Source organism: Ranitomeya variabilis, chromosome 5, assembly GCF_051348905.1.
Source record: "Ranitomeya variabilis isolate aRanVar5 chromosome 5, aRanVar5.hap1, whole genome shotgun sequence".
Classification (NCBI taxonomy): Eukaryota; Metazoa; Chordata; class Amphibia; order Anura; family Dendrobatidae; genus Ranitomeya; species Ranitomeya variabilis.
The window spans coordinates 323,153,457-323,171,614 of NC_135236.1; the positions used below are offsets into that span (position 1 = coordinate 323,153,457).

The 18,158-nt window shown below is 40.7% G+C and overlaps 1 protein-coding gene across 2 annotated transcripts in view; it reads left to right on the forward strand.

The window, feature by feature from the left end:
- Positions 1–18,158, forward strand: part of SEMA3E (semaphorin 3E) — a 289,807-nt gene that overhangs the window by 215,493 nt on the left and 56,156 nt on the right. For both annotated transcript variants that reach the window (XM_077264657.1, XM_077264658.1), the window contains exon 5: positions 9,127–9,220. In XM_077264657.1, coding sequence (XP_077120772.1) covers positions 9,127–9,220 — 94 coding nt within the window. The remainder of the gene's footprint in view (positions 1–9,126; positions 9,221–18,158) is intronic.

Below are 18,158 nucleotides of genomic sequence, written 5' to 3' on the forward strand. Positions count from 1 at the left end.
CCATTCTAAAGAGCCTAGGGATTTTAAATTCTATAAATTCTGCATTGTACATTTAGGTGGCCGGTCTGTACAGAATTTAGGTGGTCTCTTAGTCCATGAATGTGTGATTACAAGCTCTTTGCTATATAGTTTGCAAGCACTGCTGCTACATTGATCCGGCCTCAGTGCCCTCGTGCTTCAGAGACAAAGTTCTTTTTGCTAGAAGCATGAGAGAGTGCACAGTTAGGGAAGTGGCTTAGCCATGCCACTGGCCTGAGCTGTCAATCATCACTGCACTCCTGAAGATACAAACATGAGACAACCAGTTTAAGCATTATTAAAGAGTGCACATTTTAACCACTAACCGTCTGACACAAATAATCACATAAAAAAATTTGTGCAGCAGTGTCTGCATACCTCCACTCATTTCCCAAGGCAACCACTTGTCCATCCTAACAAACTTTTCTGGTTGCTGAAGTCCATAAAATTTGGCACCATCCATTCAACTTTTGTACCCCTTCAGACAAGAAATCCCTTCTTCACAGCTTGTAATTATCTTGTTGTAGCCCATTTGCTCGTCCTCCTTGTCTGTGATGTGCCGCAAACCCACCACACAACAGAGAACATCACAACAAAACATAATCATTTAACAAAATAGTATAATGATAATACTGGCAGAATGGATGGGATTTCCCGTATCCTGTAATGTAGAATTAGCATTTTGTGACTTGTCACTCTATATTGAGGATTTTTACCTGTAGTCAATTTTTTTACTTCAGACTACAAATTTTAAGTGTTATTTTTTAGGGTGGAGTAAAAATTAAGTAAAATTTTTACAAAAAAATTGTTTACCCGTCAATAAGAACTTTTTGCAATTTGCTTCTCGTGAATTCAGCAACATGTAAGCCAGCTGCAGCCACCATTTTCCTGAACCATACAAGGCCGAGAAAACAGTTAAGAAAAATTGATGCAAATCGAATTGACCTGTAAAATCAGCGCAATCTGGCAAATTCAATCATATTTATTCAGTTTCCCCATAATTCTTGGATTGAAGGATCACCATCATTGCTTTTGTGAGGTGACATTTGGACTGTTCATATGCATTTTTGGAAAATGGTTGTGAACTGTTAGAAAATAGTTATATTTACTTTGGGAAAAAATATGAGAGTAATGTCTCTTTGCCTATTTTTTATACTTATTTAATAATAATAATAAATAATTTTATTTTTATAGCACCATATTCCTCAGCACTTTACATCTTAGAGGGGACTTGATCATAATATCAGATTTTCAAAAAGTTAAAATGTACATGACCTTTATAGAACTGCGTATTGGGACCACACCTAGCACATTTTGCACTGCTTTATATTACTTAATGAAAATATAAAGCTTGGTCAGCTCCAAGGGAGATCTTACTCGAGTGGCTGTTTTTAATTTATTTCAATTTCCGCATTGCTTATGCATAGGACATGTCAATGTCAAAAGAGCTGAAATCCCTAAGGTTATAACCTTATCTAATAGATATTATCATATAATTGTAATCCCTCTTCAGCTCAAATTGTGCACATGTGGAATCAAGCAGATGCAACACGTGAAATATATTGAGTTATCCTACTTTCAAACTGTTTCCAGCAGTCACACATTGCTGCATGGAGAATGTCACATCTTTGAAATCATGATTATTATTCATTCAGCAGTTAGTGTGAATAGTTCTGTAAATTTGAAGGAAATTGTCGACAAATCTTATAAATTTGTTATATTTTTATTGCTCTGAGCGTTCAGTTCTCTCTTTAAATTTTACACGTTAAAGGTTTCAAGAGCATGTAGAGGTAAAAAGAGTGTTATCTCAATCTCCTACAGGTACATAAGTACAGCATAGCAGACTATACTTTCCATAGACTGGATCCGGTATTAAATCCTTTCCGAAGAGGCCAATTTACTTTTTTCCTTTTTTTTCCTTCCCTTTTTCCAAGAGCCATATTTTTTCATTTCTATCCACATAAACGTATGAGGGCTTCTTTTCTGGAGGACGAGTTGAACTTTTGAATGACACCATTCATTTTACAACAGAGTGTACTGGAAAATTTGAAAAAAACTTCACAGTGCAGTGAAATTGTAAAAATACATAATTTAGCTTTTTGGGAATTGCTTTTACAGCGCACATTTTCTGGTAAAAATTGCCTGCCAATATTCATCAGTATGATTATGGTGATACCAAACTTGTCCAGTGTTTATTATTTTTTTAGTGTTGAAGAAAAAAAACAGAACTTTGAAAAAAAAAAATTTTTTATTTTGTTTTCAATTTCCAAAACCTATAACTGGTGATGGGCAAATCCATAGATGTTCATGTCAGGTGAGTTCGGCTGAAGATCTAAAAAAGTTTAGTTCAGGTACCCGAATGGTACCTGAACTCGAACCTGGACCCCGTTCAGATTAATGCAGGGCCTGAACATTTGTTGTTTGCCATAGTGTCATCTCCATGACAGTGTAGCAAACACGGGCTCTGATCAGTGGTAGGATCATTACTGCCAGTCAGAGGGCCAGTCACAGGAGTCGGCTGATGGGAGAGTGCTACTCATGGGAGTATTCATCAGCCAGTGCCTGTATGCTATAAATAACTAAAAAAAAATGTAAGTGGATTCTCTCCTATTTTTGATAACCAGTTCAGGCAAAACTGAGAGCTGGGGGCTGCAACCCTCAGCTGTCAGCTTTCGCATAACTGATTATCAAGAATAGAGGGGTTCCACACTGTTTTTTAAACTATTTAAATAAATAACCCACTTTTGGCAACCAGCCAAGCTAAAGCAAACAGCTAGGGGCTGGTATTCCCAGACTGGGAAGGGGCCATGGACATTGGACCCCGCAGCCTAAAAATAGCAGCCTGCAGACACCCCAAAAAAGGCACATTTATTAGATGGGACAATTCTCGTGCTTTGCTCAGCTCTTCTCACTTGCCCTGGTGTGGTAGCCAGTGGGGCAATAGTTGTGGGGTTGATGTCAATTGTTTTATGGCCACTGACATCAAGCCCACGAGTTAGTAATGGAGATGTGTCTATAAGCCACCCCATAACTAACCAACTAACTCCATAGTTAAATTGTAAAATAAGCCCAGCCAGAATAAAAGCCTTTCAGATAATGACAAATACTTATTTTAACTCCTAATCCATACAAGCCCATGTCACTTGCAAAAGACAGAAAATAATAAACAACCATAAAACTCATCTTTACACCTACTTCGCTGATGCCCATATCACCTGTAAAAGAAGAAACATAATAAACAACCATACCACACCTGTGCGATGTGAAGATAATTCATACTGTTCTACGACAATCTGGATGATATGACTATGATATATGACTGATAGCACAGCAGTCATATCAGTGACCGCTCTCCCCACCAGCCAGCAAACACTGACACATGGGCATAATCGCTCCTGCAGTGTCTAGCCTTGAGCTGTGCTAAGAAAGTTCATCATGGTTTGTCGAGCGGTCATCAATGGGGTGATCTCTCACCACGCCAGCCGGAACTGAGCTGAGAGTGAGAATGCGATTGCATGTGACAGGCAGTGACATCTTAAAGGTTAAGATTACTGACCTCAGGTTAGCATCCTCAATAATTAGAACCTCCCACTCCCGTCTCCAAGACTTTTCACGAGCTGTGCCAATTCTTTTTTGAATGCACTACCCAGGTGTATACGATTAATCCCCAATCCCCACAGTTTTAAGCGTGCCCTAAAAATGCACTTGTTCAGACTGGCCTAACATCTTAACACATTAACCTAACTATCCCTGTGTTGCCCATTCAAAATTTGTAACATAACCAGTTTCCTCGCATCATGTTCTCAAATGCTTTATGCATTTAATAGCCCTCTGTTTCTGTATTGTTGCATACTTAGGTTGATAACCTGTTCATGCAGCATTACATGAACACTAGATTCTTACACTTTGGCTGGTCCGAACAACGAAAGCAATTGTTACCATCCACCTTTTGTGTCTCCCTTTTCCTCATAAATTGTAAGCTTGCAACTTGCAAGCACGGCCCTCATTACTCTTGGTATCTGTTTTGATCTATGTGTTTATTGTTTTGCTGTAATGTCTATTGTATGTACAAGTCCCCTCTAAAATGTAAAGTGCTGCGGAATATGTTAGCGCTATAGAAATAAAATGATTATTATTATTATTAAGGTTACTGGCGGTCACAGGCAGTGCTTCTCATGCTGAGCTCAGTGTGTTCTGGCTGGTGTTTGTAGTCCTTAAAAACCGGACCACATATGGAAATATACACATGGCCAAATTGTTGATACCCCTTGTTTAATCCCTTTCTGACATCGCGCATTATAGTACGCCGATGTCAATACCCCTCCCTTTGATGTGGGCTCCAGCAGTGAGCCCATATCTTTCTGAGGACATGTCAGCTGTTTTGAACATCTGACATATGCCCGCAATAGCCGCAGGTGGAATTGCGATCCACCTGCGGCTATTAACTAGATAAATGCCGCTGTCAATCTCTGACAGCGGCATTTAAATGGTGCTTCTGGTAATTGCGCCAGAAATGTGCAGACCGGTGACCTGTGTCACATGATCACGGGTCACCGGTGTGTTGGCATGACAACACGAGGTCTCCTGGAGACCTCTATGCTTGTCATTGCTTGATTACTGTAAGCGCCACCCAGTGGTTGGCGCTCATAGCAAGTCAGCAACTCTACTACATAGAGGCGATCTGACCATCGCCTCTATGTAGCAGAGCTGATCAGGCAATGGCAGCTTCTAGTCTCCTATGGAGTAAATTGAAGCATGCCAAAATAAAAAAAAGAATGTTTTTAAAAATATAAAAAAATATACAAAAATATAAAAGTTCAAATCACCCAAATCAAAAAGAGATTAACCTGATCGCTAAACGGCGCAGCGAGACAAAAAGTCAAAACAACAAAATTACGGGGGTTTTTAGTCGCAGCGACATTGTTTTAAATTGTAATAACAATCAAAAGATCGTATCTGGACCAAAGTAGTATCATTAAAAATATCATCTCAGCACGCAAAAAATAAACCCTCAACTAACCCAAGATCAAAAAAAATGGAGACCCTACGGGTATCGGAATATGGTGCAATTTTATTTTTTTAACAAAGGTTGGAATTTGTTTTCACCACTTACCGTATATACTTGAGTATAAGCCGACCCGAGTATAAGCCGAGACCCCTAACCCCTTCATGACCTTGGGATTTTCCATTTTTCCATGTTCGTTTTTTGCTTCCCTCCTTCCCAGAGCCATAACTTTTTTATTTTTCCATCAATATGGCCATGTGAGGGCTTATTTTTGGTGGGACAAGTTGTACTTTTGAATGACATCATTGGTTTTAGCATGTTGTGTACTAGAAAACGGGAAAAAAATTCCAAGTGCGGTGAAATTGCAAAAAAAGTGCAATCCCACACTTGTTTTTTGATTGGCTTTTTTACTAGGTTCACTAAATGCTAAAACTGACCTGCCATTTTGATTCTCCAGGTCATTACGAGTTCATAGATACCTAACATGACTAGGTTATTTTTTATCTAAGTGGTGAAAAAAAATTCCAAACTTTGCTAAAAAAATAAATAAAAAATTGCGCCATTTTCCGATACCCGTAGCATCTCCATTTTTCATGATCTGGGGTCGGGTGAGGGCTTATTTTTTGCGTGCTGAGCTGGCGTTTTTAATGATACTATTTTGGTGCAGATACTTTCTTTTAATCGCCCGTTATTGCATTATAATGCAATGTCACGGCGACCAAAAAACGTAATTCTGGCATTTCGAATTTTTTTCTCGCTATGCTGTTTAGCGATCAGGTTAATGTTTTTTATTGATAGATCGGGCGATTCTGAATGCGGCGATACCAAATAAGTGTAGGTTTGATTTTTTTTATTGATTTATTTTGAATGGGGCGAAAGGGGGGTGATTTAAACTTTTATATTTTTTTATTTTTTTCACATTTTTTAACTTTTTTTAACTTTTGCCATGCTTCAGTAGCCTCCATAGGAGGCTAGAAGCTGGCACAACGCAATCGGCTCTGCTACATAACAGCGATCATCAGATCGCTGCTATGCAGCAGAAATGCAGGTGTGCTATGAGCGCCGTCCACAGGGTGGCGCTCACAGCTACCGGCGATCAGTAACCATAGAGGTCTCAAGGACCTCTATGGTTACTATTCAGAAGCATCACTGACCCCGATCATGTGACGTGGGTCAGCGATGCGCTCATTTCCGGAAGCGCCGGTTAAATGCCGCTGTCTGCGTTTGACAGCGGCATTTAACTAGTTAATAGCAGCGGGTGAATTGCGATTTCACCCGCCGCTATTGTGGGCACGTGTCAGCTGTTCAAAACAGCTGACATGTCCCGGCTTTGATGTGGGCTCACCGCCGGAGCCCTGCATCAAAGAGGGGGATCTGACCTCGGACGTACTATCCCGTCCGAGGTCAGAAAGGGGCTAATTTTGCCACAAAAAACTGGGAAAACTTAATGACTCGAGTATAAGCCTAGGGTGGAAAATGCAGCAGCTACTGGTAAATTTCAAAAATAAAAATAGATACCAATAAAAGTAAAATTAATTGAGACATCAGTAGGTTAAGTGTTTTTGAATATCCATATTGAATCAGGAGCCCCATATAATGCTCCATACAGTTTATGATGGGCCCCATAAGATGCTCCATATTAAAATATGCCCCATATAATGCTACACAAATGTTGATTATGGCCCCATAAGATGCTCCATGCAGACATTTGCCCCATTTGCCCAATATAATGCTCCACAAATGCTGATTATGGCCCCATAAGATGCTCCATACAGACGTTTGCCCCATATAATGCTTCACAAATGCTGATTATGGCCCCATAAGATGCTCCATAGACACATTTGCCCCGTATAATGCTCCACAAATGCTGAATATGGCCCCATAAGATGATCCATAGAGATATTTGCCCCATATAATGCTGCACATGGCCCCATAAGATGCTCCATAGAGATATTTACCCCATATAATGCTGTACATGGCCCCATACAGATATTTGCCCCATATAATGCTGCACATGGCCCCACACAGACATTTGCCCCATATAATGCTGCACATGGCCCTATACAGATATTTGCCCCATATAATGCTGCACATGGCCCCATACAGATATTTGCCCCATATAATGCTGCACATGGCCCCATAAGATGCTCATTACAGACATTTGCCCCATATGCTGTTGCTGACATACTCACATCTCAGGCCCCCGGCACTTGCTATATTCACTTGTCCCACATTCCACCGCCGAGCGTCGCTGTGCCTTCCCCGTCCTCCGCACTGATGTTCAGGCAGAGGGCGACACGCACACTGATCGCATCACCGCGCCCTCTGACCTGAGTGCCACTGCGGAGGATGGGGAAGAGGCAGCGGCAGCTGTCGGTGGAACGGGGAACAGGTGAATATCGCACACTGTGTTATACTCACCTGCTCCTGGCATGGTGCAGTCCCTGGTTCTCCGGCGCCGGCAGCTTCTTCCTGTATTGAGCGGTCACATGGTACCACTCATTCCAGTAATGAATATGCGGCTCCACCCCTATGGGAGTGGAGCCAGGTCCATATTCATCATTGTAATGAGCGGTACCATGTGACCGCTCACTACAGGAAGAAGCTGCCGACACCCGGAGAACCAGGGACATGCAGGGACCGCGCCAGGAGCAGGTGAGTATTATTATACAGCTGCTGCTCCCCCTCCTCTGCCAACCCCTGGGTATGACTCGAGTATAAGCCAAGAGGGGCAATTTCAGCCTAAAAAAATGGGCTGAAATTCTCGGCTTATACTCGAGTATATACAGTAGATAAAAAAGAACCTAGACATGTTTGGTGTATATGAACTTGTAATGACCTGGAGAATCATAGTGGCTGGTCAGTTTTAGCATTTATTGAACCTATTAAAAAAGCCAAACAAAAAACTAGTGTGGGATTGAACTTTTTTTTGCAATTTCACCGCATATGGAATTTTTTTCCCATTTTCTAGTACACAACATGGTAAAACTAATGGTGTCATTCAAAGGTACAACTAATCCCACAAAAAAAGCCTTCACATGGCCACAGTTATTTCTGTGACCATTGTAGGTTTTTCTGTCATTAAACAAGGGGTACCAACAATTTTGACCACGTGTGTAAAAAATCGGACAAGTAAAGAAGGCCTAAGACAGTTCTCAGGAGGTGAAGACTAGAACTAGACTGAAGACTAGACAGAGTACTCAAGCAGTGAGTCAGACTTCTATGTGGACCTAAGTAGGATCAAACAGGAAATAAGATGATTTCCACAGGTTCAAAATCAGCCGTCTTAGTAAAGGGCGATTTCCGATACACAATATCAGGCTTCAGCAGTAAGGAGTGAAGACGCAGCACAATTTCTCAACAGATTCCTGATGCTTAATTTGACTCTCAATAATCACATATTGAATTATACCTAGTAACACTGGTGGGGTGAATAAAACCTTTATTGTTTGTTCCATTTTTCTTTCTAATTGTCCTAATAAAGTAATTGTTTTAAATATTAGTCAGTAACTTTTCCTGCATATAAGACAAAACAAAGACCAGTAAAAGGGTTTTCCACCAAGGGAAAAGTCGCCTAAATGCTTGTATACTTATAAAATAACATTAAGAGCAGTTTCTGACCCTCAGAGGCCCCCGCCACTGCTCAACCTACATATCTGCAGCAGTGATGATGTAAGGCCAATGGTGCACATCATTACTGCAGCCAATTACAAAGCTCAGCAGCTGTACTGATGTGGATGACATGAAAAGCTGGACTCAGTGATTAGCTGCAGTGATAATGTGCGCTGTCGATGTCACCACTGTAGCCACAGTAGCAAAAATACAGAGATAAGAGCAGAAGATGAGAGCCTGTGCTGAACCCTAAGAGTACCTGCTGTGTTGACTATTTTACAAGTATAAAAGTGTTTGCAGACCAATTTTTCTTACAGTGGAGAAACCCTTTAACACAATATGAGCATAGCGTACCTTTATCTATTATAATTACATAACTTTATTTCAATTGTCAGTTAAAAAAATTCCTCTGTATTTTGCATGTAACCTGTGCACATTGGTCACACAGGATTTACCTTTATTTCTGCACCGTTGTTATCTGATTCTTACAGGAACATATTTTCCAACAAGAGCTCCAGAAATCTGAGCGAGGACGAGGCAGATGCCCTTTTGACCCGGACTCATCTGTGGTTTCTACATTAGCAGGTAATTCTCAGCATGTGACTAAATGTAGAAGACATAATTTTTTCCCTTTTATCTTGTTCATCAGTTAATCATATGTCAATCAGCTATGAATAATAAACCTCATTTATCCAAAGTATTTATCCAATGTTTTGGTGGCCAGTTGGAACCAATCATAACTCAGATTTAATATCACAAAGAGCATCTGTGACCAGGATTAACAATACAAACTGAATACATTATTAAATAGATCCTTTAGCTCTATTGAGGCTGGTGTACCTAGGTTGCAAATCAATGTCAGAAATTCTATATAATTCTGGCATTAAAATAAGCATTTTATGGGTCCAGCTGAACAGTGAGAAAATGTAGGAGTTTAAGTGTATTCATTCACATGACCATATTTGTGGTACAAATGCTGTTCATGGAAAAAAACGATCACAATCCGACCAATGTTATACAATGGGACACAGTCTGACCAATGTTATTCAACAGGGCACAATCTGACCAATGCTATTTAATAGCGCATAATCCAACCAATGTTATACAATGGAGCACAATCCAACCAATGTTATAGAATGGGGCACAATCCGACCAATGTTATTCAATGGGGCACCAAAAATCTCAGCATGCAAGAGTTTCTTCTGTAAATTGGATGAAACTCGGATGCCATACGGAACCACAGAATAGTATCTGATTTTCATGGCTACATTGCAGTTCTGTAACAGTAAACTTGTAAATGATTAATAGCTGTTAAGTAAGAACCAGATTGTATACAGATGACACATTACATAGCTACATAGGTCGAAAAAAGACCTAGGTCCATCAAGTTCAACCTTTCACCACCAATAGTTTTTTTGTCACTAAATTAACTATAGCCCACAATGCTATGTGTACTGAAGAAATATCCAGACCTTTTATAAAAGCTGTTATAGTGTCTGCCATTGCTACCTCTTGTGGTAGGGCATTCCACAGTCTGACTGCTCTAACTGTGAAGAACCCTTTACTATTTAGCTGCCGGAATCGTAATGAGTGCCTCCTGGTCCTTAGTATGGTCCTTGAAAGGAATAAGTCATGCACCCAGTCCTTTGTACTGACCACACATATATACATACTAGATGGTGGCCCGATTCTAATGCATCGGGTATTCTAGAATATGTATGTAGCTTATTTATGAAGTTTTCAGAATAATGCAATTTATACAAAGGATTCGGCCGGCCGGCAGCAACCAATTAGAGAAGCATGGTTCAAATTCTGCACCAATTCGCGGGCGGACTGCGACTGTCACTGATTGTTCACGGCCGGGTGTGACCAATCAGTGAAGCCAGGGTCGGCTCCAGGTTTTTGAGGACCCCGGGCGAAAGAGTCTCAGTGGGCCCCCCTCTATAACACATACCATGATTCATGATGCACAGATACAGCAGAGAAATATAGCACAGCCAAGTAGGGTATAACACAGCCCACATAGTATATAACACAGCCCACGTAGTATATTGCCCAGCCACGTAGTATACTGCCCAGCCACATAGTATATTGCCCAGCCATGTAGTATATAGCACAGACGCGTAGTATATAGCACAGACACGAAGTATATTGCCAAGCCATGTAATATATTGCACAGCCACGTAGTATATTGCACAGCCACGTAATATATTGCACAGCCACATAGTATATAGCACAGCCACGTAGTATATAGCACAGAGACGTAGTATATAACACTGCCCATGCAGGATATAACTCAGGCCACATAGTACAGAGCACAGCAATATAGTATATTGCCCAGCCATGTAATATATACCACAGCACATAGTATATAGCACAGCCCACATAGTATATAGCACAGAGATGTAGTATATAACACAGCCCACACAGTATCTGACACAGCCCACGTAGTATATAGCAAAGTGGGCACCATATCCCCCTGTTAAAAAATAATTAAAATAAAAAATAGTTATATACTTACCTTCCGTCGGCCCCCGGATCCAGCCCAGGCATTTACCGATGCTCCTCGCGACGCTCCGGTCAGCAGAGTGCATTGCGGTCTTGCGAGATGATGACGTAGCGGTCTCGCGAGACTGCAATGCATGGACCGCACCGTCGCGAGGAGCGGGAAAGGCCTGGGCTGGATCCGGGGGCCGACAGAAGGTGATTATATAATGATTTTTTTATTTTTTTTATTATTTTTAACATTAGATCTTTTTACTATTGATGCTGCATAGGCAGCATCAATAGTAAAAAGTTGGTCACATAGGGTTAATAGCAGCGTTAACGGAGTGTGTTACACCGCGGCATAACACGGTCCATTAACGCTGCCATTAACCCTGTATGAGCGCTGACTGGAGGGGAGTATGGAGCGGGCACTGACGGCAGGGGAGTAGAGAGTGGCCATTTCATGGCCGCACTGTGCCCGTTGCTGATTGGTCGTGGCTGTTTGATTGCGACCAATCAGTGACTTGGGATTTCCGTGACAGACAGACAGATGGAAGTGACCCTTAGACAATTATATTGTACATAGATAAGATACCCTCTGAGGTGTCTTTTTTCTAAGCTAAACAAGCCCAACTTTTTCAACTTCTCATCATATGAGAGGCTTTCCATCCCTTGTAATAATCTAGTTGTCTGTCTAGGAGCTGACTCTAATTTCTGAATGTCCTTTTTTAAATGTCAGGCCCAAAACTGGATCCCATATTCTAGATGTGGCCTCACAAGAAAAAATAAATTGTCCCATTTTTCTGAATGAAACTCTGAATGAATTTTTCATAGCCTCGTGTGAACCTGCCCTAACCATCAGCCTAACTAACAGTAGCTGCTTGTACCTAACAGTGAGAGATTTCAGCTGCTCAAGGAGGAGGGACACTGAGACGCTGTCAATCAGGCTATGAGAATGAAAATTGAGTTTAAACTTTCAAAATGTACTATATATTATTGATTAGCAAATCTGCCTAAATTCTAATTTTGTAGCTCACTTGAATTTTGCCTGAAAATGTGCAATTGTTTGATGGAAATGGATGTATATTATTTAGCTCTGAGATCTCACCAGACCCAACAGCACAAAAAACATGTAAAAAAAAATTATATTCACCCGACCCTATCATGTCTCGCCACGCAGCCTCACTCTAGACCAGTCACCTTCTTCCCTGTTCTGGCCACCAAAGATCTTCATTAGGCTATCTTTGGGTGTCTCCAGTCTTGTTTTGACAGGACTGCAATATTATGATGTAGGCTTGTCAGCACAGGAAATACCAGAAATTCTGGGAGCCAAAGGATGTCAATGATGGTCCAGTGAATACCGCACTGGTGACCGAACTGACAGTGATGAGAGCTGGGTTAGCATTATTTGTTTTTTAAACCCTTCACAAAAAGGGAATCTAGAAAAAAGGCAGCCAGCAGCCATTTTTCTGGATTCATATAAATTGAAAGATATTCAGATTCTTGTCAGTCTGAATATTTTCTGAAATTCAATTTGAATAGGATTTGTGAATCAGTGATTCACTCATCTCTATTCTGCATCCATTTTGATATGCATTTCCAAAGTAAGAAAACCTGCCTGATCAGACAGATAGATCTACCTCTGAGAGATCTATCTTATAATAATGTATGCAATTTGTAGTGTGAAATCTGTTGACATACAGTATGTGCTTTAAACTGTACTGGAAGAACATAAGCTTTAACCCCTTAACAACCACTGATATGCCTTTTAACGGCGGCAGTTAAGGGTACTGATGCCTCAGTGTAGCTTTTTAATGGCACTGAGGAATAAGGGCATAGTGCCCTCCAGATTTGGAATTTTTCTGGGGTTTCGGCTACAAAATTTTGCAATTTTCAAACTTTTAATTTTTGTACCCTTAAATAAGAGAGTAGTGTCACATAAAATAGTTAATAAATAACATTTCCCACATGTCTACTTTACATCAGCACAATTTTGGAAACACAATTTTTTTTTTGTTAGGACGTTATAAGGGTTAAAAATTGACCAGCGATTTCTCATTTTTCCAAAAAAATTTACAAAACCATTTTTTGGGGGGAGAACCTCACATTTGTAGTAAGTTTAGGGGGTCAATGTAACAAAAAATACCTAAAAGTAACACCATTCTTAAAACTACACCCCTCAAGGTGCGCAAAATCACATTCAAGAAGTTTATTAACCCTATAGGTGCTAAAGAAATGTGGAAGGAAAAAAATGAACATTTTACTTTTTTCACAAAAAAATTTACTTTGGAACCAAACTTTTTTATTTTCACAAGGGTATCTGGAGAAAATGGACCACAAAATTTGTTGGGCAATTTCTCCTGAGTAAACCAATACCTCGTATGTGGGGGAAAGCCACTGCTTGTATGCATGGCAGGGCTCAGAAGGGAGGGAGCACCGTTTGACTTTTTGAATGCAAAATTGGCTGGAATCAATGTTGGGCGCCATGTCACATTTGAAGACCCCCTGATGTACCTAAACAGTGTAACCCCCCAATTCTATCTTCAATCCTAACACAGCCCTAACCCAACACACCCCTAACCCTAATCCCAACCCCAACCCTAAACCCTAAACCCAACACCACCCTAACCCCAACCCCACATCCCTAACCCCAACACCACAACCCTAACTCCAACCCTAGCCAAAACCCTAACCCAAAGCGGCTATCTTAGGTTTTTCACACTCCCCTGATGAGTCCGTATGGACGAAACGCGTCGGGAGACGCCACACAGGATAGAGGCTGTCTCACCCTCTGAGAGATAACGGCATTCTCTTCATCTTTTGGGTGAGATCTATCCGATATATGGATATTTTGCATTTCACATATATCTGCACATATGGGGCCTGATGGATACAGGGTCCTGTGCAAAAATACACTGACCTCACTGTCTTGATTGGAAGGGACGCTCGTGACATACGTTCATGAGGTAGCATGATCCTAATTTATTCAAGTATAGTGGCACATTGTCAGGTCGTGATTTGCTTGTAAAAGCCTCTTGTTATTGCTGCTATTTACTGTTGACAGTGCTATAGGTACGAAATATGCCTGGAGGGCACTCCTTATAGGCTCCTATATCAAGGTTTTGGTATATACACCCTGGGCCAATAAGCATTGTGGTTGATTATTTGTATGTGTCCATGTGGGGGATCTTGGTATCATATGGGGGTACGTGAGATAATTGAGTTTTTGGATTATTTCATGTGACCAATACCACGACCACGATATACACGTGGAGCATCTTTATAACATAAAGGGACAACGCATTGCCATACCTAGGAGCTCCACATACCAAAACAGGCATTGGTTATTAATTTGTATCCCTAGCCAGGTATCAGGGTCATTATAACATTGTGACCCTTAGTCACTGTCAACTCTTTTCGTTTTTATTGTTGTTTTCCCCTCATTCTGTTTGGTTAGGTGGCACTCAGCACAAGGGTGTTTGTTGTTTTGTCCTTTTTGTCTATTTTCATAGTCTATATATATGCACCATTTTATTAAGACCAATTAAAGGTTAAGTTTTATCCAATCGCTAATACTAGCTCTAACCTTAACCCCAACTCTAACGCTAGCCAAACCCTAACCCTATCTCTAACCCCAACCCTGACCCTGGCCCCAATTCCCACACTGGCCCCAACTCTAACCCTAGCCCAACCCCAACCCTAGCTCTAACCCTAACCCTAGCTCCAACCCTAACCCTAATGGAAAAATGAAAAAAAAAATCATTTTTTAATTTTATTATTTTTACCTAATTAAGGGGTTGACAAAGGGGGGATTTATTTACTTTTTTTAAAATTTTGATCACTGTGATAGGGTCTATCACACTGATCAAAATGAGCCAAAAGGAAAAATCTGCTATTGTTGACGAGTGCCAGCCAGCAGATCTCAGTGGGCACACTGCACATGCGCCAGCTATTTTCTTCCCAGAAGAAGACGCCGAGGGACAGAGAAATAAATTTGAAATCAGACTTTTTTTGCAGTCGCCGTTATTCAGTGAATAACGGCGATTGTAACACTGGGGAAGGTAAAAACTGACCTGAATCATGTTCTGACGCCGAGGAGCGCTATACACACTTATTGCTCAGCACCGTTAAAAAGCATTTCTTTTGGAAATCAAAGTCCCAGAGTCTGGAGGAAGAGTGGAGAGGCTCACAATCCAAGCTGCTTGAGGTCTAGTATGAAGTTTCCACAATCAGTGATGGTTTGGGGAGCCATGATATCTGCTGGTGTAGGTCCACTGTGTTTTATTAAGACCAAAGACAGCGCAGCCGTCTACCAGGAAAGTTTACAGCACATCATGCTTCCCTCTGCTGACAAACTTTTTGGAGATGGAAATTTCATTCTCCAGCAGGACTTGGCACCTGTCCACACTGCCAAAAGCACCAATACCTGGTTTCAAAATAACACTATTACTGTGCTTTATTGACCAGCAAACTCGCTGGATAGAGAATCTATGGGGTATTGTGAAGAGGAAGATGAGAGACACCGGACCCAACAATGAAGATAAGCTGAAGGCTGCTATCAAAGCAACCTGGGCTTCCATAACACCTCAGCAGTGCCACACGCTGATCGCCTCCATGCAGCACTGCATTGATGCAGAAATTAATGCAAAAGGAGCCACAACCAAGTATTGAGTGCATTTACTAAACATACATTTCAGAAGGCCAACATTTCAGACTTTAAAATCATTTTTCAAGCTGTTGTTATAAACTATTCTAATTTACTGACATAATGACTTTTGGGTAGTGTTGAGCGATACTTTCCGATATGCAAAGGTATCATATCGGATTGGATCGGCCGATACCCAAAAAGTATCGGATATCGCCGATACCGATACCCGATACCAATGCATATCAATGGGACACAAAATATCGGAATGGTTCCCAGGGTCTGAAGGAGAGGAAACTCTTCTTCAGGCCCTGGGATCCATATTCAGGTATAAAATAAAGAATAAAAATAAAAAATATTGATATACTCACCCCTCAGATGGCCCCTGGCTCTCACCGGTCCAAACGTCTGCCTCCGTTCCTAAGAATGCTGAGTAAAGGACCTTCGATGACGTCGCGGCTTGTGATTGGTCGCGTGACCGCTCATGTGACCGCTCACGTGACCAATCACAAACCGCGACGTCATCGCAGGTCCTAAACTCACTGCATTCTTAGGAACGGAGGCTGCCGGTTACACCGCTAAGGTCCAGGCTCCGCCGGAAGGGTGAGTATATCCATATTTTTTTTTTATTCTTTATTTTTTACATGAATATGGATCCCAGGGCCTGAAGGAGAGTCTCCTATCCTCCAGACCCTGGGAACCATACACTGGGAACTTCCGATTCCGATTTCCGATATCACAAAAATATCGGAACTCGGTGTCGGAATTCCGATACTGCAAATATCGGCCGATACCCGATACCCGATACTTGCGGTATCGGAATGCTCAACACTACTTTTGGGTTTTCTTTGGCTGTAAGTCATTATCATCAACATTAACAGAAATAAACACTCGAAATAGATCACTCTGTAATGACTCTATAATAATTGAGTTTCACTTTTTGCTTTGAAGAACTGAAATAAATGAACTTTTTGATCATATTCTAATTTTGTGAAAAGCACCTGTAACTATGTGAACTGAAAATCTCTGTTTAGTTCTACTCACTTTCTTTCTCCTATTGATAAGTGTACATATACAATACTTGATTAAATGTACAGTATATTGATATCCCAACTTTATAGGGGCAACCACTGTTTAGCCTGAATGAATGGCTGGGCATATTGCAGTCTCCATATGCATACATTAATGCTGAAATCACTCAACAATTTTTATCGCACTTTTTATTCTCTGCTTTGAGCCAAACCAAGTATATAGATGGAAAGTATGGAGGAAAATGTATTCCTTCCTACTGTACTGGAAGCTTAGAGGCTACTAAAACAGTAAAATGGGTATAAACTTCTTATTAATACCCATGGCTTTTAAAACTGGATCAAAAGTAAAGTATGTGTGGATGTCTCAAGATATCTTTTTACATTCTACTCTTTAAAATATATTGCTCAGTTTATTTAAGAACCAGTGTTTGGTGTTTGTGAACATACTGTAATTTGTTTTCATTTATGATAATAAGCTATCTAAGGTTTTCAGCTGCAGTACACTGAGACACATACAGTTCACGAACATTAGTCAGCCTTTCTATTTCACTTGTAATGTAGGTCTGCCATCTAGTGGCCATTCATTTTATTATTTGTTGCGTTAAAATGTACTCGATTAAAAGATTGATATGTTGAAAAATAATGCTGTACATGCCCCAATTTATCAAATGTCCAGTGGTTTTCCTCGAACAGATGTGAACCAGGATGCAGCAGTAAAAGAAGTCTCAGCAGTTATGTACTTATAAATAATAAATATAAATATATATATACTGCTAAAAAAATAAAGGGGACACTAAAATACTAAAATTCAGTGTCCTAGATATCACTGAATTAAATATTCAATTTGCAAAACATTATTCATCACATAGTAGAATGCGTTGAGAACAATAAAACATAAAAATTATCATTGTAAATCAAAACTAATATCCCATGGAGGTCTGGGTTTGGAATGATAATCAAAATCAAAGTTGAAAATCAAATTACAGGCTGATCCAACTTCAGTGAAAACGCCTCAAGACAAGGAAATGATGCTCAGTTGTGTGTGTCACCTCCACGTGCCTGTTTGACCTCCTATATTGCCTGGGCATGCTACTGATGAGGTGGCGGATAGTCTCCTGAGGGATCTCATTCCAGACCTGGATTACAGCATCAGTCAACTACCGGACAGTCTGTGGTGAACCATGGCATTGGTAGATTGAACCAGTAATGATGTCCTAGATGTGCTTGTTTGGATTCAGGTATGGAGAATGTGCAGGCCAGTCCATAGCATCAATGCCTTCATCATGCAGGAACTGCTGACACACTTCAGCCACATGAGGCCTAGCATTGTCATGCATTAGAAGGAACCCAGGGCCCCTGT